The sequence below is a fragment of the Aquarana catesbeiana genome, linkage group LG08 (assembly GCF_042186555.1).
Source record: "Aquarana catesbeiana isolate 2022-GZ linkage group LG08, ASM4218655v1, whole genome shotgun sequence".
NCBI classification, from domain to species: Eukaryota; Metazoa; Chordata; class Amphibia; order Anura; family Ranidae; genus Aquarana; species Aquarana catesbeiana.
The window spans coordinates 91,790,522-91,817,961 of NC_133331.1; the positions used below are offsets into that span (position 1 = coordinate 91,790,522).

Here is a 27,440-nt window from a genome sequence, read left to right on the forward strand (position 1 = left end):
GCAAGGTCCCTGTCATCTTGGACAGTAAGCTGATGGTCTGACCTGGAAGGGCTAAAAAAGGGAGAAGGGAGAACGTGACGTTTAGGGAATCAGTCCATCTGGCATGTGGACCTGGCCCTCCCCTTCTAATGCCCCACATACCTAGAGTGTAAAGGCTGGCCGCACGGAGGCAGTGATCTGTCCATGGCACCCTGGCGGACGAACAGGAGGCGATCCTGCAGCTTTGTAGGAACACTCACACATCCTGGAACAAAGGAGTACACATAGCAGTGCAGCTTCCCCTTTAAGAGGCATCTTAGCCCCCCTTCCCTCTTTTACCATAGCCCCAGGCTGAAGCTGACCATGATCTGGGAACCTGGGGCCTGAGGAGCTGACGCAAGCTGCCTGTAGTAACCCTAATGCCCTGTACACACGATAGGATTTTCCAATGGAAAATGTGTGATAGGACCTTGTTGTTTGGAAATACTGACCGTGTGTAGGCTCCATCACACATTTTCCATAGGAATTTCCGTCACACAAAATTTGAGATCTGGTTTTCAAATTTTCCGACAACAAAATCCGTTGTAGGAAATTCCGATTGTGTGTCGGAATTGTGTACACACAAAGTGCCACGCATGCTCGGAATCAAGCAGAAGAGCAGCACTGGCTATTGAACGTCATTTTTCTCGGCTCGTTGTACACGACGTATGTCACTGCGTTCTTGAGGTTCAGAATTTCTGACCAACTTTGTGTGACCGTGTGTATGCAAGACAAGTTTGAGCCAACATCCGTCGGGAAAAAATCCCATGGATTTTGTTGTAGGAAAATCCTATCGTGTGTACAGGGCATTGGAATGACAGGGCTCTCATGGATTCAAACATCCCCGCCGGAATGACGTCACCACCATGCCCGGACTGCGCCTGCGCAGTGGCAAACTGCCGTAGTGCGCCTGTACGGCCGCCGGGTCCCCTGCCGCACCGCGCATGCGTGAAACCAAGCCTCGACTTCGTCCGAGGATCGCACATGCACAGTAGCGAGCCAGAGCCGCGTTCCAGGGAGCTTTTATATACAAAAACTGCTGCCATGGAGAATCTTCAGACCTGCCAGCCGTTCCACCGAGCCTGGGCATACGAAGGCCGTCCCCACCACAGGACACAGGGGCCTGGAGCCACACACCCGCCCATGGCTGGGCCCTGGGCTATCTTGAAACTGCCCAGCATCAACTTCCACGATCAATTTTGGACATCAGTAAACGTGAGTGCATTGACTTGTAGGTTCAATGAGAAGGACAAAAAAGGAACGCAGTCTCCAGTGGTGAGCTCAAATTTATGGGATAGGGGTCCTATAGCATTGGAGAGGAGGTGGGGTTAACTCATGTAGTCTGCCATGGAGTCTGTAAGGAAAAGAATGTTTACTGACATAGATGTTTTTCAAAAAAAGCAATTAAATAAAGAAGTGACTTATATAAGAGAATTTGCTGGAGTGCTGCTTTGCTTGGTTAACACCTGGTTTAACTTTTGTTAAAAGAGAACTGTGGCCCATCCTCTTTTGGCCTTAGTTTTCTTTTTGTTGACAAGATGACATATAGTATGTTCTCCTGTGACAAAAAAAACTCATGTGCATGTGGTGGGCTATTGCCCACTATATCCTGACAGCGCAGAGCCACGCTGCAGCCGGGACAGATCCCGACAATACTGTCAAGATCCACCCTGCCGCCTGACTGACAGCTGGCTCTGCCTCACTGGAGCCAGCTGTGCCCGCCCCCTCCCCAGACTTCCTCCTCCGTCTGTTCTTCCAGTCAGCGCTAGAGAATCGGAAGGGGGGGGGATCCCTGTGGGGGTGGCAAAACTACGCATGTGAAGTAAAACATCATATACAATATCCATCAAATCTGCACAAACAAATAAATCTAGTTGTATGTAAGATTTAATAACGAGGTGTAAAGTCAGTGTAGTTTGACAACATATACCAGTCAATATCTCCGAAACCAAAGCGGCACAAACGTTTATTTTTGCAGCACAAACGAATGGCGCTTTTGTTTTTAAAATTCCTCAATATGGGGTGCAAAGTGGGCGGGGTTTCAGCAAATATAACGCACAATATCTCCGCAACCAAAGCGGCACAATTGTTTATTTTTGCGACACAAACCAGCACAAACGCGGCACAAACAAATGACGCGTTTGTTTTTAAAATTCGGCAATATGGGGTGCAAAGTGGGCGGGGCTTGCATTGAATTGAATGTTTAATATCTCAGAAACCGGATCGGCACAAACGCTCATATTTGCGGCACAAATCAGCACAAACGTGGCACAAATGAATGGTATATTTTTATTCAGGTTTTACAAACATGGCTGTCAGTCAGTAGAACAGTATTGGATGCTATCAGTTTTTTTATTTTTATTTTATTTTTTACTTTTACAAAACTTTTTTTTTTTTTTTTTCATTTATACAATTTTTTACAACTTTATTTTTTTACATTTTTTCTGTTGGGGGGCTTTGGTGAAATATCAGGGGGTCTAAACAGACCCCTGATGTCTCACTTTTGAGACAGAGAAAGGGACTGAGGACAGATTCCCCAGTCCCTTTTTCTGCAGCCTCAGCTGCAAGTGGCTGAAGATTTGGATTTTACCACTCCCATCCCTATCCTGGTGCTCTAAAGAAGCTGCCTAAGCAGCCTTATACTGCTGCTGGCCCTGTTCACATTAGTGTCCTCTGCCCATCCCCCCACCCAAGAGCAGTGTCCTCAGCCCCCCTTCACACCCCCCCCCCCCCCCCACGTAGTGTCTTCTGCCTCTCTTCCCCCCATTGCAGTGTCCTCTGTCCCCCTTCACATAACCCCTCCCCTCACAGTAGTATCCTCTGGCCCTTTCACCTCACCCCCACAATAGTGCCTTCTGCCCCCATCTCCATAGCAATGTCCTCTGCTCCTTTGACATCAGGAAGGATGAGTGAGGGTGGGGGGAAGGACTGGCGCCGAAGTAGCAGGGGTTGGCAAAGCAGAGAAGTGTTCTCAATCTACCCGTCACCCGCCCACGGTTGAGGGGTAAATTGGGATTGATGGGTTGCCAACCCCCGCTATAGACGGATATGCTTTGCTCATACTTCATGTCTGAGGTTCACAACCATTTTAATAGTCACCACACACAATTCGGTGACTGGTGTTTTCCCCCACTGCATTAATGTCAGACACTGCTAGAGCCAGTGCACTGGATGGCACTGCATTGTCACCACGGTGCACTGTGCTGCTGTGCAGAGACATGACTAAGTTGTCACTTTGTGACCATTCAAAAAGAAATGGTAAACAATGCTTGTACACTGGAAGCAAGAACAGACAGCTGCCCGCACACTAGAATGGCATTTAGAGTGTGGGCAGCTCAAATGAGACCTTATAGAATGGACCTGGAACTTCCTATTATCTCTTGGCCTAAAGTATGTTTGCTGGGGCTGATGGGTGATCTTCAGCACCCCTCCCAGCTGAAATTGTTACACATTTTATACTTCTGCGCTAAAAAAAAAATGTAATCCTCCTTGCTTGAAAAAGGCCCCCCAACCATTGTATGACTAGCAGCAACTGATACCTTCTATTATATCAGCTCATCTTCTCTAACAGGGGCACCCCACAGACATGTGGCATCCCCGGTGTCGCTCTGATCATTTTAAGTCATTTTTCTCTGATATGCTGTGGATTCTTCCCCACTTGTATGTTTTAACCATATCCATGTACACACCTTCATTTAATCAGTAATAAGACACGAGAATGTAATTTGCTAATCTAATTTATTGTTTGATAATGCAAAAAAAAAGCTTCTTTAAAATAAAGGCTGTGTCAAAACCAATAGGCCCAGCTTTAGCGAGATGTATTTTTAGTGTTCTAGGACGGTTGGCTACCAACCCAGTGCAGTCAGTTCTTTCAGTGTTTTGTTTATTGTTTTGCTGGGTAATTAAGTTGATGGATTGCTTTATACTTTGGATACAAGGACATAAGAATAATTTATTGGTTGTATTTATTAGTTACACTGCAGGTTCCAAAGGCTTACTATATCATAAATTTGATGATTAGTGCTAAAATGTAGATATCCCCAGGCTGTCCGTAGGGAAAGATTTTAGTCTTTTGTATAGGCTGTAAAGTATACAGCATGGTTGTGATGGTTTACACAATAGAGCCAGTAAAGCCATTTCCAAATGGTACAGTACAGGACACAGCCTTTTAAATCTTATGGAGTATATGCTGCCACCTTCAGGTGAGGATACTGGCAGACAAAGTTGTTAGGACAGCCCAAATAACCCCTCACAGTTTTTAGCAATCCTCAGTTTTTTATCTAGTGTCCTTGGGCAATGAATGACCTCTCTCAATGGAGAGCAGCTTCTGGCTTACAACTTCAAAGTTTCCTGAATTAATAGACATCAAGGATGTGTATTTTGCATATTCCTATTTCCCCCCCTTGCATCAGGTAATTTGCAGTGGGTGGGCAGCACTTCCCATTTGTGGCTCTTTCCCCTGGCCTGTCCATGGCCCATCAGGTCTTCACCAAGGTGTTTCACACTGCTTCACTCCCAGGGATTCCAAATTCTCAGATTAATGGATGACCCTGCCCTAGCAACCATTGTGCAGTGGACAATGCAGATACCTCAGAGCTTCAGCTGGATTGCCAATTTACAGAAGTATGCGTTGGATCCAACCCACTGCTTTGAGTACCTGAGCTTAGTTTTGGACATGGCCCAAGCCTGGATATTTCTTGCCCTGAAAAAAGTGTTGACCCTTTGAACTCATGTACGGACCCTGTACCAGACGTCCATCAACATTCTCGAACTAAGAGCCATTTGCTTATCCCTGCTGCGTTGAACCAATCAGCTTCAGTTGTGACTAGTGATACTTTAGGTAGACAATGCCACAGCCATGGCTTACGTCAGTCCTCAGGGTGGCACAGAACCTGTACGGCCTTATCGAGAAGCGTACCTAATCAGCCTTTTCCGCAGTCTACATTCCTGGAGTAGACCATTTCCAGGTGGACTTTCAGTTGACAGCGCTTGCATGTGTGAAACAGTCTTTTCATTCCGAAATGGAGGGCATTCCGATGATCTTGGTGTCGCCTTGAGCTCAGTCTCTAACTCCTGGGAGACTCTCCGTGGGCACTTACAGACTGGCCAGACCTATTGTATCAAGTATTGATGCTTCACAGTTTGGCTGTCCTGAAAGATTGGGATCTCTCTGACTATGTTATACCTCTGTGTAAATAGGAATGAAGAGGCTACATAGGACTTTAATGGTACAGTATATCAACTGATGCTAGACAGTCAGAGGTAAAATACTTGAAAATATTTATTACAAAAATTACATATGATGATGGACTTTTACAGATTAAAACCAATAGTGATAATCAAAACAGAACATTAAATTCTATAGTCGCACCTCATTGTGACAACTGGAACATAGATACCATCTTTATATTGGTTGCTCTACATGTTTCACTGACTTACATTAGCCGCTTCTTCAGGAGCTTTGTTATACAATTAGATGGTGATTAAAAGATGATTATCCCATAGCTATGAAAATAAAGAAAATACATATTAATCACAAGATACAGTAAACAAACAAATTCTTTATATGTACATATACTAACATTTTATGTAAGTAAAGCGTCTGCTGTGAGTCCCCCCCCCCCCCGTGATCAGTTGTCTTACCAAGATCGTCGGATTGCCAGGGGCCCAGGAAAAGACGAACCACCCCAGAGGGCACGGGGGCCCGTTAAGAGGTACAGGATACAAAAGATAGTGGTCTATTTAAAGCGGGAGTCCGGCGACCAATCTTCTTCTTCTTCCTTTTTTTTTTTTTTTTTTCTTTTTTTTTTCTTTTTTTTTTTTTTCTTTTTTAGGTCATTGAGACACTTTGCTAATCCCAAAATAATACTCACAGTTTGGGTGTAATATTTCTGCCTCTGTCTGTTTTCGTACTGAAGAATAACTTAAAAAATGTGATGCTGGCTGTTTCCATCTTGCTTGTGGGCATGTGAAGCCCACAAGCATTGATTTCCGGGATGCGGTGAATGCTGTTCATTCACAGCTTGTTCACGTGCATGATCATTGTTTCCACGCTGAATCTTGGGAAGCCTGACACTAAGCTCCCAGGAGACAGTGCGGCGCCGGGGAAAGGCAATAAACACGCCTACTCCCATGGGAGGAGAGACAGGAAGTACCACAATAAAGTACAATATAAAGGTAATTACAGCGATAAAAAAAATTTTCGTGCTGCATTTCAACATCCTATGCAATTAACTGAAGGGGGTAAGATTAAGTTAAAAATTTGAGTGGAACCCCGCTTTAAGAAAAAGATTGTAATCAGGCATACTCAGAAACAGTCTATCCAGAATGACAAGTATGAGATAAAATTTCTTTATATAGGTATAACGCATTAATAGAGTTACATACCAAAAGGGGTGCGCTCGGCTGTGTGTCGATTAGACTTGCAGTCTTGGGATAAAGCAACTTTTACCTGGGTGGGCCACACAAACATTATAAAAATGACAATACTTCCCCACATACTGTTTCTCCTGCAGATGGTACTTGTTTGCCTACCGCATTGCTTCTTCAGGGAGCTCCGCAGTCTTTTTGTTGGGTTTGTGTGGAGAAATAAGAACCCACGAGTAGCCATGGCTTTGCTACAGCGGTCCAAGTGAAATGGATGTCTGGGTCTGCCTGATGTTGGCTCTGCAGCACTTACTTGACTGGAAATTTCAGGCTTCCTCTTAATTATGGGTCTCACTGGAAAATACTATCGCCGGATGCAACCTTTCGTATGCTCCCTGGATTCCAACGGGGAACAGACGTCCCTCTCACTGGGTGTCATCGTTGACCACCCATTCTTTGAAAGTCTGGGATACGCTGAACAGATCTTTGGATCTGGCTCCTCCAACATCTCCTTTGGCTCCAGTGGGGGTGGGGGGTTCCCCTGGTTCACCCCTGGGGAGCGGCTGTACTCCCTTGGATCCTGGGTGAGAGACGGAATAGTAAGTCTGGCACGTTTCATAGAAGGCCACACCCTGATCCCACTTGGCACCCTCCAGGAACGATACGGGAGCTTCCCTTCGACTTCTGGAGGTGGCAGATTTTGTTTCCTCAACACATCGTACAACGCAGATTACATCCACTCTTAAGGAGTTTAAACATTTATGGGCTGCTTGGGACCCTCTGCCTCATGTGATCTCTGTTCTGTATAACCTGCTAGATGCTGCTAAATCAATACCTAAACTGTATTTCATTAGAGAACGGTAGTGTGATATTCAATGTGAGTTTTCTAAAGAACAATTGAAACAGCTGTACTACCTGACCCATACTAGCTCAGTAGAGTCCAAGGCTCAAGAGAATAACTACAAGCTGTTGACCAGGTGGTATTGTCTCCCCACGAATTTAGCAAAAATACAGTATACCCCACACATCCTGATGTATGCTGGAGAGACTGTGGTCAGAGAGGAACTTTCTTCCACGTATGGTGGGAATGCCCTCTAATCCAGCCTTTTTTGGCTATGGTGTGCAAACATGTATTGGAGGGCCTTGGGATAGACCTTCCCAACTCCCCTAACTGCCTAGTTACTCATATACCTCTCTCTCGCTATAAATGCAGTGCTTTCCCTCACCTTCTCAGTGCCGCTAAGCGCCTCATACCAGTTCATTGGAAAAGCTCACAGGTCCCAAGCGAAATGAAGTGGATGGGGAAGGTGAGGGAGATCATGGAAGCCGAGGAATGGCTTGCCACCTGTAAAGACAAGCGAGAGAGGTTTGATTCCATATGGGTGGGTTGGAGGGAGCATACATCTGGATCAACCTCGACTTCTTCCAGCCTAGACATAGGTTTGCTAGCACTGGTAGACCCCATATTTAAACAACTAGCCTTGGCGGACTGTAACCTGTCCAATGTCATCTAATCTGGTACCACATTTAAGTAGCTGTGAAGCAAGTGTGGACACTGCGCCTACATTCTTGGAGTGTGAACGGGAGCCTAGTAACAGAGTAACTCATGCCAATAGATTCATTTTCTGTGAGCTTTATGCACATTTTAGTGTACTTCCCAGAGAAGGGGTCTCTTCGCCCTTCTGTCAGTAGAGAGAAGGGACAAGTCCACTAGGACCGAACGTCCGGGACGTAGGAGTGTCCCCCTGGATTTAATAGCGCCAAGGTAGCCCTTGGCTTTTCTATAATAACTAATAATTGTTACCTAGAGTGCGAGTGACGACTCCTGGAATTGTTATTCTCTGTATACCTAAATTATTACCATTGTCTCCCCTTTGTTATTTTATCCCATCATTTCCCTTTTTTCTGTTTTTTACCCTTGTTTTGATTCTTGTTCAATGCAAAAAAAGATTATTAAAAAAAAAAAAAAAAAAAGACTTGCTGTATTTCATGCACATTTACTTTTTCAACCCAATGTTACATAGTTTACATAGATAAAGACTGCAAGTAATGCAAATAAAACAAATAACTTTGAAAGTTTCTGTTCAGTTCCTATAATGAGTGCAATTCTGCTTACTGTCTTTTTTCCCCATTTAGGGTTTGCTGTCTATCTTGCGTAAATTGAAAAGCGCTCCAGACCAGGAGGTACGGATTCTGCTCCTGGGTCTTGATAATGCTGGAAAGACCACATTACTAAAGCAGTTGGCGTCGGAGGATATAAGTCACATCACTCCAACACAGGTCAGTGGCACTTACAACCTTGTGGTAATCTAACTTAAAGCAAACCTGTTATCTTTTTTTTTTTTACAATTTTAAAATGACCGTTCTGCATCATGAAGACGATTGATGTGAGTTTTATTACAGTGGTAGTAAACCCTGCTTTGTGATTTTTAACTGCAGGTAAGCCTATAATAAGGCTTACCTGTAGGTAAAATTAATATCTCCTAAACAAGCACCGTTTAGGAGATATTCACCCTGCATGCAGCCACTAACACCACTAGTGCATGCACTCTGAAGGTCCGGCATACCTTGCCAGAACTTCAGAGCTCCGTGCCGGAACCGAGGACATCACGTTTCCAGCCAATCACATAGCTTGTGCATGCGAACCTGGAGGAAAGACTGGGGAAAGATGTCAGCGGTGACAGTACAGTGCTGGAGGGCGATACATACTAGCACATCTTGTCTATTTATTTATTTTTTTTACTTTTACAACCGCCTTAAGCGAATATCACTCCTTGTGCACAGGGGATTACAAGTCATTTTGTAATGGTTTGATTTTTTTCTTTAAATAAGCTCCACCCATCCTTTGCTCATGTACCATCCCATTATGCAGTGAGATTGTTTAAGCAACCAGTAGTGACGGTTGGTAGTTAAAGCCCCGGAAGTATGGCTTATGAACATTCAAGCTCCTATTTAAAATAATCTTCTGCGCACCTGGAGGAACATAGGAACACTTTTTAAGTTTAGTAACGGTAAACACCCTGTTATGGCTATGTTTAGTGGCAAGACTTTAGGTTTTAAATTGTTTGAAAGGCTGATTGGATTTAAAGCACTACACCTGTCATGACAGACCTATAGGGGATTCCATTGCTGGCCTCCGTTTGTCGCCTGGCTGTGCCTGGTTTCAATACAGTTTGGGTCGCAGATCCAGAACAAGCATGATGTAAATGAGCATCAGTAAAGTCTCAGAATTAATTATCTCTATACTTCTTTCATGTTAATAACTCAGCATCAAAACCAAAGCATTAACAAGACAGCCAGCGAACTAACATTTTTCCACAGAGAGGTCAGCAATGACCACCTTGTGGTTCCTGCCAGTACGGTAAAACCAAAAAAAAGTAACTGTAAAAAATATGAACGTTACACCCAAGCACAAAATCCCCCACAAAAAAAGTTTTGAGGGCCCCCCTGACCTGCATCGACTATGCAAAATATAGGGTACTGAGGTTTGTTTGCCATTTCACGGGTGAACGCAATTTTAAGGTTTGACATGTTGGGCATCTGTTTACTTGACACAACGTCATCTTTTATAGTTGACTAAAAAAATGGATAATTTATTGCATTTGTGTGCCCTAACATTAACTTTAGCATATTTTTTACTGAAATGTTGCATTTCCTAATATCGTGTTACATGAAAAATTAGAACTTTAGGGAGTCTGCTTTTAGAAGAAATATAATGTTTGGGGGGTTTTATGCAATCTTCAGGGCTAAAATAATTTTTTTAAACCTGTGCAAAATACACAAAAACAGTCTGGCAGCGAAAGGGTTAATGGCATCCCTCTTGCTGATTTTGAAAAAAGGGTTTAGTTGTACTTCATGTACTAATGGGTTATTATTGCTGGCCTTTTCTTCTCAAAATACTACCTGCCTGGCTGTCTTGCTGACCCTATGGCTTCAGTGCTTTTAGCCCCTAATCTACAGCAAGTATGCAAAAAGACTTCTGACCTATCTCTTTTACATTTTTGATTTTCATGCTTGTTCTGAGTGAGTACTTTTAGAAAAGTAGAGGATCAGCAAAACAGCCAAGCAGCTAGCAGTTCAGAAGGAGGTCAACAATGGCAGCCTACACATTTTTCTCATAACAGATTTACTTTTAGGCCGGGTTCACACCGCAGCACGCTCCAGCTCACAGCAGGGGTCCGGTGCATCTCCATTCACAGGTTCAGGTCCGATTTCAGCCCGAATTTTTGGCTAAATTCGGATCTGAAACTAACCAAAAGACGCACAGGGCTCCTGTGCAATTCGCACTGGAGCCGCAGCAGAGATGTGTGAACTGGCTCCATAGAGAGCCAGGCACAATCTCCTGCTATGCGAATTGGATGCGGTGAAAGCCGCATCCAATTCGCATTGGTGTGAACCCAGCCTCAAGCAAAATAAACTTCTTTTAACGCCTCATTCACATGGCTGCAGAATACCATACAGGGTAGATAAGAACACGATTTCTGCACCCGAGAGTCACAGTTTGCATACAGCCACAGGCAGCAGCTTCCACAAATCAATGACAGGCTGATAAAGGCCGTGGCTGTATGAATATCTGAGCATTGATATCTGTACTAGTACAGATAAACGGCCCTGGATTCAAATTGTTCATGTCTAGCCCCACTCTTCTGTTCCTGTACAGATGTCAATGCAAAGATTTGTAGCCTGCCTGTTAGCCTGTCATTGCTGCACATTTCTGCCTGTGGCTGTACACAAACCTGTGACTCCTGAACATTTGTGCCTTGTATGGTCCTCTGTGCAGCATGAATAAGGCCTTACAATACTTCATTTGTTATTTAGTAGTATATCGGCATATTGTGACATATACAGTAAATATAAAAATGTACACACCCCTGTTAAAATGTCAGGTTTCTGTGATGTAAAAAAAGACTAAAGATAAATCACACCATCTTATAACTGAGGATGTAACTGTGTTCAGAATTAAGCAATTACATTCAAACTCATGTTAAATAGGAGTCAGTACACACCTGCCATCATTTAAAGTGCCTCTAAATAACCCCAAATAAATTTCAGCTGTTCTGTTAGGTCTTTCCTGACATTTTCTTAGTCACATCCTACAGCAAAAGCCATGGTTCACAGAGAGCTTCCAAAGCATCTGAGGGATCTCATTGTTAAAAGGTATCAGTCAGGAGAAGGGTACAAAAGAATTTCCAAGGCATAGATATAACATGGAACACAGTGAAGACAGTCATCATCAAGTAAAGAAAATATGGCACAACAGTGACATTACCAAGAACTGGACGTCTCTCCAAAATTGATGAGAAGACGAGAAGAAAACTGGCAGGTAGGCTACAAAGAGGCCTACAGTAACATTAAAGAGGTTTTTAGGGATGGCAGGGCTGTGTGCACTACCTTATCTGCTAGGATTATATGATGTATATACTATATGCCATTTTCTAAAATTCTTCTTATAAATACCGTTTTTCTTATCCTCGATTAGCGGTCATGTGACCGCCCCAGTGCAGTTTTTCTCTGCTGTATGTTTTCGAGGGAGGGCCTGAGCTCTCCCTCTAATGTCTGCTGGGCGGTCACGTGACCTCCCTCTGTAATACAAGCATCAGAGGAAGACTGCGCCGGGCGATCACCTGACCTCCTCCCCTGGCAGACGTCAGAGGGAGAGCTCAGCCACTCCTTCTGTAATAGATACAGCGGAGGAAAAACACTGATCGGGGATAAGAAAAACTGTATTTTTAAGAAGAATTTTAGAAAATGGCATATAGTATATACATCATATAATCCTAGCAGAGGGTCTGGCAGTGATTGCGAGTAGTAATGTGTGCACTGCTCATAACAGTGATAGGAGGGGAGGGGCAGCTCACACACGGAGATGACAGGCAGAGAGGGGAGGAGGACACAGGAGCAGAGAGGAGAGCTGCAGATGGCAGGCTGCGGATGATGGAGGCATGTAAACTGACCACGGTGTCAGGGCTCAGCAGCCATGATGCACCATGGTCAGTTTACATAGGGGAGGGGAGAATCTGGCAGGATTAACTAGGTGTTACAGGGGGCCAAATTACACAGCACAAGTGCTGTATAAAATGCTTTAAAGAAACGGGATCAATATTTTTTGGGGGGTTAACAAAGGCTTTAACGGAGCTGCAGGAATATCTGGCAAGTACTGGCTGTGTGGTACATGTGACAACAATCTCCCGTATTCTTCATATGTCTGGGCTATGGGGTAGAGTGGCAAGATGGAAGCCTTTTTCGTACGAAATTTTGCAAAAAACACATTTGAAGTCTCCCAAAAGCATGTGGGAAAATGTGTTATGATCTGATGAAACCAAGGTTAAACTTTTTGGCCATAATTCCAAAAGATATGTTTGGCGCAAAAACAACACTGCACATCACCAAAAGAACATCATCCCCAAAGTGAAGCATGGTGGTGGCAGCATCATGCTTTGGGGCTGTTTTTCTTCAGCTGGAACAGGGGCTTTAGTCAAGGTAGAGGAAATTATGAACAGTCCCAAATACCAGTCAATGTTGGCACAAAACCTTCAGGCTTCTGCTAGAAAGCTGAACTTGAAGAGGAACTTCATCTTTCAGCATGACAACGACCCAAAGCATACATCTAAATCAACAAAGGAATGGCTTCACCAGAAGAAGATTAAAGTTTTGGAATGGCCCAGCCAGAGCCCAGACCTGAATCCAATCGAAAATCGGATATGAAGAGTGGGCAATTATTGCCAAGTCAAGATGTGCTGTGCTGATAGACTCATACCCAAAAAGACTGAGTGCTGTAAAAAAATCTAAAGGGGCTTCAACAAAAGACTAGTTTAATGGTGTGCACTTATGCAACCATATTATTATTATTATTATTATTATTATTATTATTATTATATATATTTTTTTTTTTTTACTTCCCTCTACCTAAAAGATTTTAGTTGGTGGTTCAACTGAGTTGTACAGTTTAGAGGTCACATTAAAGGTGGAAAAAGTTCTGAAATGATTTATCTTTTGTCTCATCAGAAACCTGACTTTTTAACAGGGGTGTGTAGACTTTTTTTTATATCCACTGTAATATAAATACATAAAGGTGACCTACAAATTTTAAAAACGTGTCAAAAGGAACTCCTTAGATTCATTTAATAAAAAGTAACATATTGTCTGTGTAATATCACTTCCATGGCAGTTATTTCTAAAATGTTCACAGCAATAATACTTCGTCCTCCTATACTAGGGTATTGCACTGAGTGGTCCAAAAATAAATCCAAAAACATCCGGGTGTGACATACTGCATTGTCTGAAACAGATGCATCCAGATTGCGTTTAAACAGCATCCTGAGTATCTCTGCATTTTAGATCCCTAGCCAGCCCATATGGTATTATCGCTCAAGAGTTTACCCTTTCCTGAGGCAGCCAGTTCAACCTTGGCTCAAACTGGGTGCACCAGTTGCAAATATAACTGTTCTCATGGGTTGCTATAAGCAACAAGCCCAATTGTCCTTTCAGCTGGTAAATGATGCTCCCCTCCCCTTTCATAATTTTAATTAAAGATAAAGAGGTTGTAAATCTTTTGCGTTTTTTTTTTATTTTTTTGCAGTAACCCCCCTCCCCCCCATCACCGTTTTACTTACCTGAGCCCTGGAACTTGACCCGACAGGGACGCACTGTCTCTCTGCCCGGGGTTCTCTGGTCTTGATTGGATAGATTGAAAGCAGCGGGAGCCAATGGCTGCGCTGCTAACAATCAAATCCAATGATGCGGGGCCGAGTCATACATTCGGCGGCTATGGACGCTGGGACTCGGGAGCGTACCCGCAAGGTAACCCCCTCAGGAGAGCGCTTCTCCTAGGGGGTTATCTGATGTGGAGAGGAGCTATGCGAGCCGCCGCAGGACCCCAGAAGAGCAGGTTTGGGGCCACTCTGTGCAAAACGAGCTGCACAGTGGAGTTAAGTATGATATTATTATTTTATTTTTATAATAAAGAACCCTTACAATCACTTTAGGATCTTACACCTTTTATGCTAAACAAATCTTTTCATGTACATTTTGTTTTTCAGGGATTTAATATTAAAAGTGTACAATCTCAGGGGTTTAAACTCAATGTATGGGATATCGGGGGACAGAGGAAAATCAGGCCGTACTGGAGGAATTATTTTGAAAATACAGATGTACTTGTAAGTATTCTGGTTGATCAATACAGTTCATAAACCCACCTTAACACAAAAGAAAAGCTAATAGATCTGATGTTGGACCTATATAAATAAAAATCACAACCTAAGTGGAGACATTCTTTGTCTTGTATACAGCTAATCATCTCTAGCTGTAACTAGAAGATATTCAGGTTGTTTCAGGAGACAGCTTGGCTGTTAGCATGGTCAGCCTTAAACAAGTAATTTTTGTATTGCAGTGTTTATATTTTAATTTAAAAAAAAAAAAATCTGGGAACCTGCCGAAGTTTGAGTAATGGGTGGCTCTATCGAGCCACCCAGCCTAACACATTTTTTTATTCTGAAGTTTAAATTATAACTGAAGGCAAAACTTTTTTCTTTAGTTTTTGATAGAATGGTGAGGAATTAGAACACCTGCTGTTTTTATAGCTGCCTCTGCCTCCATTAGGAAAACTCACTCTCTCTATTTGTCCTGGTTACCATTATCAGTAAAAATAAAAGTAAAAGAAAATCACAAATTTGGGGTTGTCTACAGAAAAGTAATGGAGAGGAAAGATTTCAATGAGGAAACTAGTTCTAATGGCCTGGGGGTCCCCAATGGATTCCCTTAATTTGCAGGGATTTCCTCTTGCTTCCTGTTTTTGGCTCTGAGACAGGAAGTGAGGGTAAATCACAAGTGCCACCCAGACCTCCAACTCCCCCTGGCTTACTCAGTTCAAAAATTCAAGAGTATGTCCAGCACTTCAGGAACAGTTATAAAAAGCGATTATTATCCTGCAGATAATGTCAAAATCACCAATTTGATTTTTGTGTGTCTTCTCCTTTATGCACCTTTTTGCTTCCCAAATATCTTCATCACAACTCATAACATGTAAAACCTAAACTAATCTCGTGTAGTATTTTATAAATAAATGGAAACATATTCTATATTATTCTGCTCACATGTGAATATACCAACCACTTTATCACTGGTGGTGCACTGATATTGGTGCACTATATTCACATGTCAGGACAATATAGATGTGTTTTGTCTCCATTTATAAAATACTACACTATATGAATTTCTTTTGAGTTTCATGTGTGATGAGTTGAAGATATGTGAGAAGCAAAGGCGAATAAAGTAGAACACACACAGCTGGTGATTTTGATAGTTTATTGGACCCATTTGGTATAAGTGGATTGGAAATCTGGTAATCGGCTTGGAAAGTCATCTGCAGGATAATGCTGGACATTCTCTTGAATTTTCAGCATAGAAGCATGTACCTAGACTAAGCACATTGATTGTCTGTCTCACCAGTTGTTATGGTGAGATCTGTTTTATTTTTTTTTGGCATGTCACAGAAGACACCATGTTAGATTTTTTTTTTCTGTAAAAAATATCTATCTTGCAGCTTAAAGATAAATCTCCTACAAGTTGCTGTATAATCTTTGTGTTTAAAGAGTCCTTGTTCCCAGACCAATAATTTCAACCAAAATCTTTCCATGAGAATATACGGTATGTGCATTCAACATATTTTATAAAATGTTCTTTACTTGTAAAAAGCCTCCCTTGTGTAGACATCCAAAAGCCCTGAAACTGCAACTAGGCATTGACATTTTGGGTCTTTTTAAACTGCATCTCTAGGTTACAGAAGGCAAACTTGTTTTAGCCACAGCTGTATAAAAGGGTAAATTCCACTAATTTTCTAAAGATTTCTTTTCAATTCCTGTGTCTCTAGTAAATTCTCCCCAATGGGACATAGACAGCACAGATAAACTGATGGGGGTTTAACATTTCCAGAAAACTAAAGTTTCTAAAGTGATTATATATAAACATTATTTTGCCAGCAGCAATAATTTTATCCCCAGTACTTGGGCAGGATAAATATGGTGGGTATGCAGAGTAGGACAACATGAGATGCATGTTATGTACCGTCATGACTGCTGATTCAGCTCCGAGGTATCTGAGTCATTTAACACTGCAGTAATACCTGATTTCCAAATATATGCATGTGAACTCAGAGGTTTTTTAAAGCTAGAGATACTTAAAAGAGATGTATACTTACCTAGTTGGATGTAGCATCGGTCTGATGCTGCATCTGTTCCCCGACACCTCTAACACTGAGAACCGAGTGTTTGAACACTGCTGATCACTCGGTTCTTACAGCTCCGTGAGCAGAGAGTTGCTGACTGTCACTGGAGCACTTCGCTGTGGAGGGGGCGGGAGCTACCAGCTCAGGCTCTCAGGGGCTCGCTGAGAGGCTGGGCCGGGTGCTGGTCCAGGCATGTGGGCGGATCCCGACTCCATGGTTGTGATGACACCCGAGCCTGGACCGATTCTGTGACATCAGCAGAGAGCAGACTTCAGCCCGCTCTTTGCTGAAAACAGGTCAAAGGAGTGCAAAACGAACTGCACTTCTGTGATCCACAGGAGAAGTACATCCAAATGAGCTATGGCTGTACTTCTCCTTTTAACGTGTGTAACCCTAAAATATGAACAAATGGATACAGTTCCCTTAATGCATGCATAACAGCCAAGTGCTTGAGCTATGTAATTTTGCCCCCTGTATAATCTAAAATACCTGGCTGATCCTGCCTGGTTCTGTACTCCCCCCTTGTAAACTGACCATGGTTTATCATGGCTGATGAGCCCTGACACCATGGTCAGTTTGCGTGCCTCCGTCATCCACAGCTCTCCTCTGTCCTGCACCCCCCCTTCCCTCCCGGCCTGTTGGCTCTTGCTGCTCTGCTCCCCGCCCTTTCTGCTGCTATAAAAACTATGTTATAATCATACAATGGCCTCTGTTGGATAACCACACGTGCCCCACTGTATGTGCTGATTTCTACCTTATTTCAGAGCGCCTCCTGGCGCTCACGTGACTGCCCGCCACTCTCCCCCTCTCCTCCCCTCCTCCTGGCTGACATCAGTGGGAGTTCATGGCCCCTCCCGCTGTAGCTGTCAGACTGGGAGAGGAAAGCTGTGAGCAGTCACATGAGCACCAAGAGGCGCTCTGAAATAAGGTAGAAATCTGCATCTTTTTTATAAAGCACATACAGTGGGGCACATGTCGTTATCTAACAGAGGCTATTTTATGATCATAACATAGTGACTTCTTCAATCTACCCCATAACTGGACATATTCTAGAAGTTATAGCTGTTTGGTCATGTGGTCTCTGTCTAAGGGAGGATGGTAAAAAAATTATGATTGGCAAGACCTGCCAAACCTATTCTCTGGAGTAAAGTGCATTGATTATTTGTCTCTCTTTCCACGTCTTCTCTTCACACAGGCGCCTTCGCTAAGCAGCATCCGCTTGCTCAAAGGGGGATCTCTCTGCTGATCCCTGCTGAGCAGGCGGTTGACAGATCCGTGTCGTCTGTTCTGCTATGCAAGAGTGGACACAGACACAGTCCCACTCTCCGATGCAATCCGATCCGCCGGACAGATGGGGAATAGGACAACCATCCGTGTGTTTTTGGCGGACAGTTTCGGATCAGATGGTGGCGGATGGTCCGCTGACATCAGCCACTCCATTGAAGTGACTGGAGGGCCTGATCAGGTGGACCTGATCTGACAGCCCGTGTGAAAGGGGCCTTAGAGGGGCCTTGAATGTTTCAAAATTACCTAATTCAAGTCAACAGACAATCTCCTTTGTGACACTTATGGGCATAGTGGAGATCTAAAGTTGGAAGCTATTAGAGAGGGAACTAGGAGAGAATCTTTTCTCTCTAAATACTCTAAAGAACTTTCCTCCTGCACATACTTTTCTTCCCTTTATTCCCCTGCCACTATGTTCAACCACCAGGAAGAAATTCAGTCACGTGTAAGCTCCAAGTTGTGCCATTTGGAGCTTACATGGGGCTGGGCACTAATCCCTTACTCTTGTAACAGCATTAGGCCAATCGCCAGTACTGTTCTATGGCATGAGTCATTTGCTCCACCAGACCTGGACAGTTTAACTAATTAAAGAGAAGCTCCAAATATGTAAAACAATACCTGTCCAGTTATGAAAATGCTGGTACAACTGCCTGAAATCTTCACGCTGAGTGTTGGAGTTTTGTTTCTGTTGCATTTTGGATGATGCTGGTAAAAAAACATCTTTAGGACATGAGTTATTACCACATGAAGATTCTGTTTTATGCAGTCTTTTAAAATTGGAATCTACATAAAGATTTTATTTAATATTGTTATTAATGTACTTATATTTTTTGCTTTAGATTTACGTAATTGACAGTGCAGACAGAAAACGCTTTGAAGAAACCGGGCAGGTTGGTATAGTCTTCTTGTTTATTGCTGTGTCAGTCTGTGTGGGCTCTTAGCAATGGGTTAGTTACTTTTTTCCTGGGAGGCAGCCAAGTCTCTAAAACCTCTTAGCACTTCACTGCCTTATAGATTTTGCCTGGTTTAAAAAGGACAGGTTGTATCTGAAAGATTCAGTTGAATGAAAATTTTGAAATGTAATATACTTGTTCAAAAATGAAAATTTTTAAGAATTACCATTACACATAGAAACAGATACTTGTTGGCTGAGAGTTGGGCATACAATGTCTATTTTAGGACACCCCAACTGTAACACCATTAGTAAACCTGGATAAATATATTTCTATGGTGATGGGTTCCTTTTAAAGGCAATTTATGGGTATGACCTGTTTTTTCCTTAACCACTTGCGTACCATGGTACATATAATTCAACAGTGGATCAGTGGCCCTTTATTTACCTACTGCTGTTTAGGAACAGCAGTGGATAAATACCTGTCAGGAGGCCAATCTGCCCAGCGATCGCTGGGGTACACAGACACTGTACCCAGCTGATCAGAGCGGCTAGGTACCATGTGATCGCTGTGATTGGTCATCACAGCAATCACATGGTATTGTTTACAGTACTGAAATTGAACATTAAAGTGATTGTAAATGCCAACTTTTTTATTTTTAATAAAATAACAAACACTATGATTTTGCACAGAGCAACCCCGATCCCCCTGTTCCCAGGTCCCCTGCCGGCGGTCCTGGCTCTTACACACAACCAACACACAGTCTGTGGTAGAACAGCTGCTATCTCTGAGCCAATGAGGTGGGAGAATGCAGACAGAGCTGCTTCTCTCATGCACATCACTGGATCGAGTTTGGGCGTATATGGAGTATATGGTGGGGGGGCTGAGGGGGGAAGCTGAAAGCAGGGGTTTTTTTCCTAATGCAGAAAGGTAAAAAAACCTTCTGCCTTTTTGGATCTGCTTTAACCCCTCCATCTCTATGATGAAAACTTGTGTGACCTCTGTACATTAAACCCCCTACTTGCTTCTCCATCTGTATATGACCTGTACATTTTATCTATCTAGTGCACCATTCTCAAGCTCTGCATTTAACCCCCTTAGTGTTGGCATGTTTCTTCATTTCCCATAAATTTGTGGCAAAAAATGAGATCATCATTGGGTGTCTGCCTTTAAAAAATAGGCATTATTTCAGGGGTATTTGTACTCTTCTGGCATTTTTATTTTAATAGAAAGTAAGAGAAACTGTTTTTCTCCCAATATGTTTGGTCTTTTTTTTTTTTTTTCCTTTTTATAGTAAAAAATAAATAAAAACTCAGTGGTTATTATATATGCCACCAAAAAAAAAAGCTCTGTCTCAAAAAGACATAAAATTCATTGTGGGCTACAGCTCTGCTGGCTGGCTTAATTTTATTTATATCTGCTGAATAGGTGTATCAGATGCATTCTGCAATGTATTGTAAGAAGTAACAGTAGATTGAGAAATTATTTCTAATTGATGTTGGTTACTTTGGATCTCAGCACTGCACTAAACCCTTCCTTTTTTGTATTGGGCTGTAGGAGTTGCCAACAACCACCAATCAGAATATCTTAGATTTAGAATTTAGATCTGTGACTGACTAGTGGTTTTGGATGATGCAGACAATTTTTTGTCCAAAGTATCCAAAGAATTCAGATGGTGCTGGATATATAGACACAATCCAACCACTAGAAGAGGACGTTCTGATTAGCTTTTTCATAGTGTTGCATGCTAATAGTGTAGAGCTGAAAATGGAAAGGAAACCATAACAGAGCACGGTTTTAAAATCTATGCAATTTGCTATGGCAAAAGCAGTCCACTTGGGGTGTCATGCCATAGACACAAGGCTGCAGTCCAATCTTTCTGATCAGTAAACCAAGAGCTCATATTTATTGTCATCTTTTTTACCATGCAATATTAAATATGTACAGTGCTGTAAAAAATTGTCTGATTATTTATTTTTTTTTAAATTTGTTTGCATATTTGTCACTTAAAGTGTAAGTAAAACCTCCCCCCCCCCCCCCCCCCCCGTCGTTTTTAGCCAAGGAAGCTGCCATCTTTGCCTCTGTTTAATCTACAACTGCCATGATGCACATGTGATTAGTCACAATACCAGCCACTGGATGGTTTGACAGTTTGGTTGAGAGCACAACCAATGGGAGTGTTACATTTCTGGCACATGCCAGGAATGAAACTGCTTTTTGAAACTGGTAAATGCATGGGTTTACTTCCGCTTTAAATAATTCAGATGAAGAGGGGCGTGGCCTGGAGCGGCATGAGATAAGACGCTAGGAAGCTGAGCTCCACCGGCTGAATATCCTACATATCATATCCTGGGACTGTACCTGCAGCCTGAGACCCGAAAATGACCCTCTTTACGCTGGGCAGCTACTGGGATCATGTCTCCGCCAAAAAAACCCACGGCAACAACCTCTAAACTCGATCAGTCTTACCGCCAGGAGAAGGACTCCCTGGGATAAGATGGCGGCGCCACGAGGGAAGAGGGGACATTCGTTGGTACTGACACAGCAAAGGTACTTGCAGCTATTACCTCATGTAAGGAGGCTATTACAGCATGCCAGACTACCCTTACAGCCTAGATAGAGGAGGTGAAGGTTGACATCTCCTTAGTAAGGCAAGATTTTCAGAAGCTCTGAGAGAGAGTCACTGAGGCGGAAGTTCGGCTGGGCACGGTGGAGGATTCCCTCCTCCCTCTCCAGCATACCACTGAGGCCATGCAGCTGCAGATGAACCACCTTATGCAGAAGCAGGATGATTTTGAAAGCAGAATCCGGAGGTGTAATCTCAGATTCGTAGGTCTCCCCAACGTCATTATTCCAGGACTTCTTTGCCACTCTATGCCACCGCAGCTCCAAATTACACCACCTTGATGGAATCATTTCTAGCTGAGTTACCAATCCCTCGATTAACCGAGGAACAGACTCTGGAACTAGAGGCACCACTGACAAAAGATGAAAATGAGTGATAGCTGAATTCCCCAGATCCAAAGCTCTGGGCTCAGATGGTCTGCCTGTGGAGTTTTAGTCTACATACTCAGACTTACTTGTCCCCAGGCTGCTCGCATTATTTAACTCCATATTTGAAAACTCTGAACTCCCAGCCTCCGTGAGAGAGGCTACCATAGTGTTTATTCCCAAGCCCGGTAAGGACCCACATTTCCCATCACCCCACCTCCCCTCCGCCTCAATACAGTTATCTTGTCACTGGTACATGGGGATCAGGCTGGTTTTATGCCGGGCAGGATCCTTAGGAGATTAAAAGTGATAAAATACTAAAGCGCTGAAGTGAAAATATAAAACTATGTGAGAATAAATAGAGATAAACAAATAAATGCAAATAAACTTCAAATATCCAGATACTACAGCTGCAATCATTCAGTGACACCCCACTTGTAAATGAATATATAAATAAAGTGATGTGCTCATAATATCTCAAGGATATCCTACTACTTCAATGTACTGACAAGTCGCATCCTAAAGTGAATACATTGTTACAAACTTTTACAAAAACATAGGCAGTGAATTCCACATATAAATATAAATACAATGTGTTAAAATTATCTGGTGTAATTTTCTAATTGAAGACCTCCCAGGATACTAATCCAAAATGATTTCCCACTATTCTTGTGAATAAAACAAACAAAAATATTGTGAAAAAAATAGTAAATAAATAAATGTTAAGATTGACAATTATAAAGGGATTATAATTGTGTGAGTTCCAATACACCTCAATTAGGATGGTGATTACTTCACTGGTTAGAAGCAAAAAAGATACCTCCTATGCGTGTTAAAACAGGGCTTTGTGAGTCTGGGTGAATCAGCAGTGGATAGGCTTACATAGTTCTAAAATCTGAATTTACACTACCGAATCAAAAAATACATACAGCTTCGCCATGCTTCCACACACAGTTCCCCTTAGATGACCTCTCTTTAAATGATAACCCCTTAATGGCAGCAATAAAATGCCCTGATCCTAAAAAGTTGATTTCTCAATTTTACACTATGTTAACACTCCTGCAGGCAACTACGTCGGCGTATGCCCTGAAGTCCAGATGGGAGGGAGAAGTGGGCTCTATAGAGGATGACGAATGGAGTGATGCCCTAAACACGTGCAAATTAGTGTCTCCTAAATTGTCGGATCGTCTAAAGCAAATCTTTATAACGCACAGAGCATATCTCACACCACTCAGAATCTCTAGATATAAGAGCAGTGAATTTGCCACTGGCCCATTGTGCGGCCAAGCTGTGGGCACATTCTTCCATTTATTGTGGCAATGCCCCAAAATTCAGACATTCTGGGTGCAGGTATGGTTCTTGCATGACACAATAGGCTCGCCTATAACGCTTCAGCCAAAACTGTGCCTCCTGGGAATCTTTCCGGACCCAGGGTTAAATAAATTTACCAAAAATATTCCAGCATGAAACATTCTTTTTGGCACAAAAGGTCATAGCTAGAGTCTGGATGAGACCCAATCCACCAGAGTTCTCACATTGGATAGTGGAAGTCAATAATGCTTTGCCTTACAAGAAACTTATCTACTCTCATAGAGGGTGCCCTTCCAAGTACGATAAGATATGGGACGGATGGCTCAAAGCCCCTGAAACCTGCATTTGACCGGGACTAGACATACCATGATGTCTAGGCCTTTTTAATTTTTTTGGGGTATCCCCACAAACCATGTATACTAGGTGGGGGTGGTGCTTATCATGACATAACATGTATATTACATGGATATGACCAACTGTAGATGGTACTGGTAACAATGTCTCATATTAATACATACAATAATAGGGGATGTTGATGTATGCCTCTTATAAGTGATACTGTTTACTATGTTTGACGTTTTGTCAAGATAGCCTATTGTATGTATTTTTTCTTTTTGTTCAATAAAAGATTTTGTTTAAGGAAATAATTCAGATGAAACAAAATTTTAACATTACCCATAGGTGTGGAAATTTCTCCTTCCCTGCTACAGTCTCTGAAGCTCAGTTTTTTTAAATTTAGCTGGACAGCCCGAACCCTGAAATATCTGGGGACCTTTATCTTTGCTGACCTCTCCCTCACTTTCGATCTTTCGAACAACCCAAGACAAAACACCTCACAAACACCCAAGAATAACGATATCACTACTGTCCCTCCCAATTTGGGGGCTTTGCGGTCCCAGATCTTTACAAATACTACCAAGCGGCACACATAGGCCGCCTTATAGACTGGTGACGTAAAAATCTGACTTTGTATAGAACAATAAGTCAGGTGCTGTTACATAGATCACCTTGGTGTTTTGAGGACCTTCCTCCTCCACTGAAAAAACCACCCACTCATCTGAACCACGACCCGTCTAGGTTTTCAGCTCATCTCTACAAATAAATGGTCCTTCCTGGAATCTCCGCTGTCTCCTGTACTAGGCATTCTCCGATTCTCTCCTGGTCTCTGGGCGGGTCCCTTTTAACCTGCTTCACATTTTATATTGACCGGGGCCTGGCCCTCGTTGCAGACCTTGACAGATCGTGATGGTCTTTTTCAACTGGACTTTCGGAGAGCCTCGCAATTATCCCATTTTCTATGGACACTTCCTGCCCCTGACAAATATTGCCACAACCTGACTACACTTGAAGAGTATTGCTCTGAAAGTGGCACATTCCCTCATGCTCTGTCAGCAACGTAAAACCTTTTAGTGTCTCCTCTTGAAGACTTCCTGCCCCCCTACCTGGCAAAATGGGAGTCGGACTTGAGTAGAACATTCACTAAGACACAACTTCCAGTATAATCAGATTTGGCTTCCTCACTCTGCATGAAAGTGCAGGAAACCAACTTCAAGATCCTTACCCAGTGGTATCATACTCCATCTCTCCTCCATAAATGCTTCCTGACCACCTGTGCTTTATGTTGGAAATGTCAAGAGGAACATGGGACTCTCCTTGATGTTTTTTAATCCTGTATAAGTTGGGTGGTTTTTGGAAGGAGATCCACACGATTATCCAAAAATTCACTGACTGCATTTTTCCTGTTGCATGCTTCCACTATTTCCGCCAAGGTCTATAAGAAATCTATACTTTGACACCTACTGAATGCAGCCAATTCTTGCATTCCTCTCACATGGAAACAGACACAGCCTCCAACGGTTGTGCTCTGGCTGAGGAGGGTTGAGGAGCTGAACCGGATGAAGGACTTGGATTTGACCTTGAAGCAGAAACGAGAGACATACACGCACACCTGGGCGTTATGGAACATGTTGATTTATTCTGAGGAGGGGAAGGCTTTCATTGATGTGACTCCCAGTGGTTGAAGGTCTTACCAGGTCTCATAGTAGACTAACCCAAAGTTTATATATTATAATTTAATTTACATTCCTCCTCCTTCCTTCTCTTATTCTCCTCTCCCCTTCTAGTTGTTCCCACCAGTTTTTTTTCAATTATCTGTACAAATTGGGCACTACACCATCACTTATAGAACTAACCTGGCAGTTTCACTGATGTGAGATTATTCCCGGAATTACGATTCAATATGACAGCCCTAAGGGGTGTTTCTTTCATGTTCCCTAGATGGATTCAGGTCCTCTTTGACTCTGTTGCAAGTGTAACTAGCTATCCTTGAATATTTTGTATACTTCTTCTCTTACATGTTTATGTATATTCTGTATTTTCCCTTTTTTATCTTCTTAAATAAAATGTAAATTTTGAAAAAAAAAAAATAAAAATTTTAACGTTACACACAGTTAACCCGACTAAATACAAAATGCAGTTTTAAATAATGATTTCATCCTTAAGGGAAAAAAGCTGTCCAAACCTGCCTGGTCCTATGTGAAAATGTATTGCTAAATAATGAATGAACTGTGATTAACCACAGTTTTTGGAAAGCAGAGTTAAAGGAAAAGTCTAGCCTGGGCTCGTTTGGCTGGACTTCTCCTATGAGTCACAGGAGTGCAATTCGTTTTGCACTCCTGTGACTCGTTTTCAGCAGAGAGCGGACTTCAGACCGCTTTCCACTGAAAGCGGGTCACAGGAATCAGTCCAGGCAGCGTGTCATAACGACTTAGGAAGTCTGGATCTGCCAGCTGCCTGGACTGATGGCAGTCTCAGCCTCTCAGCGAGCCGCTGAGACGGACGCTCCCCACCCCTCCACAGCTCAGCATTCCAATGAGCGTGGAGGAACAGAGCAGGAGAGATGCTGACTGACAGGCAGCAGCTCTCCGCTTGGGGACGTGAGAGAACCGAGCCATCGGCAGTGTTTGGTGGCTCGTTCTTAGTGAAAAGGCGGCAGGGGACAGATGCAGCATCGGTCAGATGCTGCATCCACCTAGGTAAGTATGAATCTAAAAAATAAAAATAAAAAAACCCATACTTCTCTTTTAAATTTCCCTTGCCACACCCAGGCCTGATTACTGCCAGACCTATTGAATCAAGAAATCAATTAAATAGAAGCTGTCTGACAAAGTGAAGCATGTTAAAAAGTCTCAAAAGGCAACACATGCCACAATCTAAAGAAATTTAAGAACAGATGAGAAACAAAGTAATTTTACATGTATCAGTCTGGAAAGCTTTACAAAGCCATTTCCAAGGCTTTGGGACTCCAGTGAAACATGGAGAGAGCCGTTATCCACAAATGGAGAAAACCAAGAACAGTGGTGAACCTCCCTAGGAGTGGCTGTCTGACCAAAAGTACTCCAAGAGCACAACGTGGTCTCTTCCAGGTCATCCTAAAAGAACCCAGAACAACATCTAGACAACTGGAGGCCTCACTTGCCTTTTGTTAAGATCAGGGTTCATGATTCATGATTCAACAATATGAAAGCAACTAGGCAGAAAGGCGAAAGTCACTGCTGACCAAAAAGAACACAAAGGCTCCTCTCACATTTGCCAACAAATATCTGGAATATCCCCAAGACTTTTGGGCAAATCTTCTGTGAACTAATGAGACAAAAGCTGAACTTTTTGCAAGGTGTGCATCACGTTACATCTGGGGTAAAAAGTAAAAGCATTTCATAAAAAGAACATCATACCAACAATCAAACATGATGGTAGTGTTGATTGGTCCGGGGCTGCTTTGCAGCTTCAGAGCCTGGATGACTTGCCATACTTGATGGAACCGTGAATTCTGCACGCTACCAGAAGATCCTGAAGGAGAATGTCAGGCCATCAGTTCATGATCTCAAGCGCGCTTGGGTTATGCTGCAGGACAGTGATCTTAAATACACCAGCAAGTTCACTTCTGGATGGGGTAAAAGGAAAAAAAATGAAGGTTTTGGTGTGGCCTAGTCAAAGTCCAGACTTTAATCCAAATGAGATGCTGTGGCTTGACCTTAAAATGGTCGTTCATGCCCACAAACCCTCCAATGTGGATGAATTAAAACCATTCTGCTAAGAAGAGTGGGTCAAAATTCCTCCACAGTGATGTGAAAGACTCCTTGCCAATTATCGCAAGTGCTTGATTGCAGTTGTTGCCATCAAGAGTGGCACAACCAGTTAGTAGATTTAGGGGGCAATTACTTTTTTGTATTTGCTCTGGTTATCTTTGTGTAATATTACAATTTTTGATGAGCTTAAGTGTGTCAACTATGCAAAAAAAAAAAATTTTCACATCACTGTATGTATAATTAAATCTCAACACAGGAAAGGAGGTA

At 42.7% G+C, this 27,440-nt stretch overlaps 1 protein-coding gene across 1 annotated transcript in view; it reads left to right on the forward strand.

Moving 5' to 3' along the window:
• The window catches only part of ARL3 (ARF like GTPase 3), an 87,206-nt gene that overhangs the window by 17,789 nt on the left and 41,977 nt on the right, over nucleotides 1-27,440 (forward strand). The window contains exons 2-4 of the mRNA XM_073596144.1: nucleotides 8,521-8,664; nucleotides 14,424-14,540; nucleotides 18,730-18,780. Coding sequence (XP_073452245.1) covers nucleotides 8,521-8,664; nucleotides 14,424-14,540; nucleotides 18,730-18,780 — 312 coding nt within the window. The remainder of the gene's footprint in view (nucleotides 1-8,520; nucleotides 8,665-14,423; nucleotides 14,541-18,729; nucleotides 18,781-27,440) is intronic.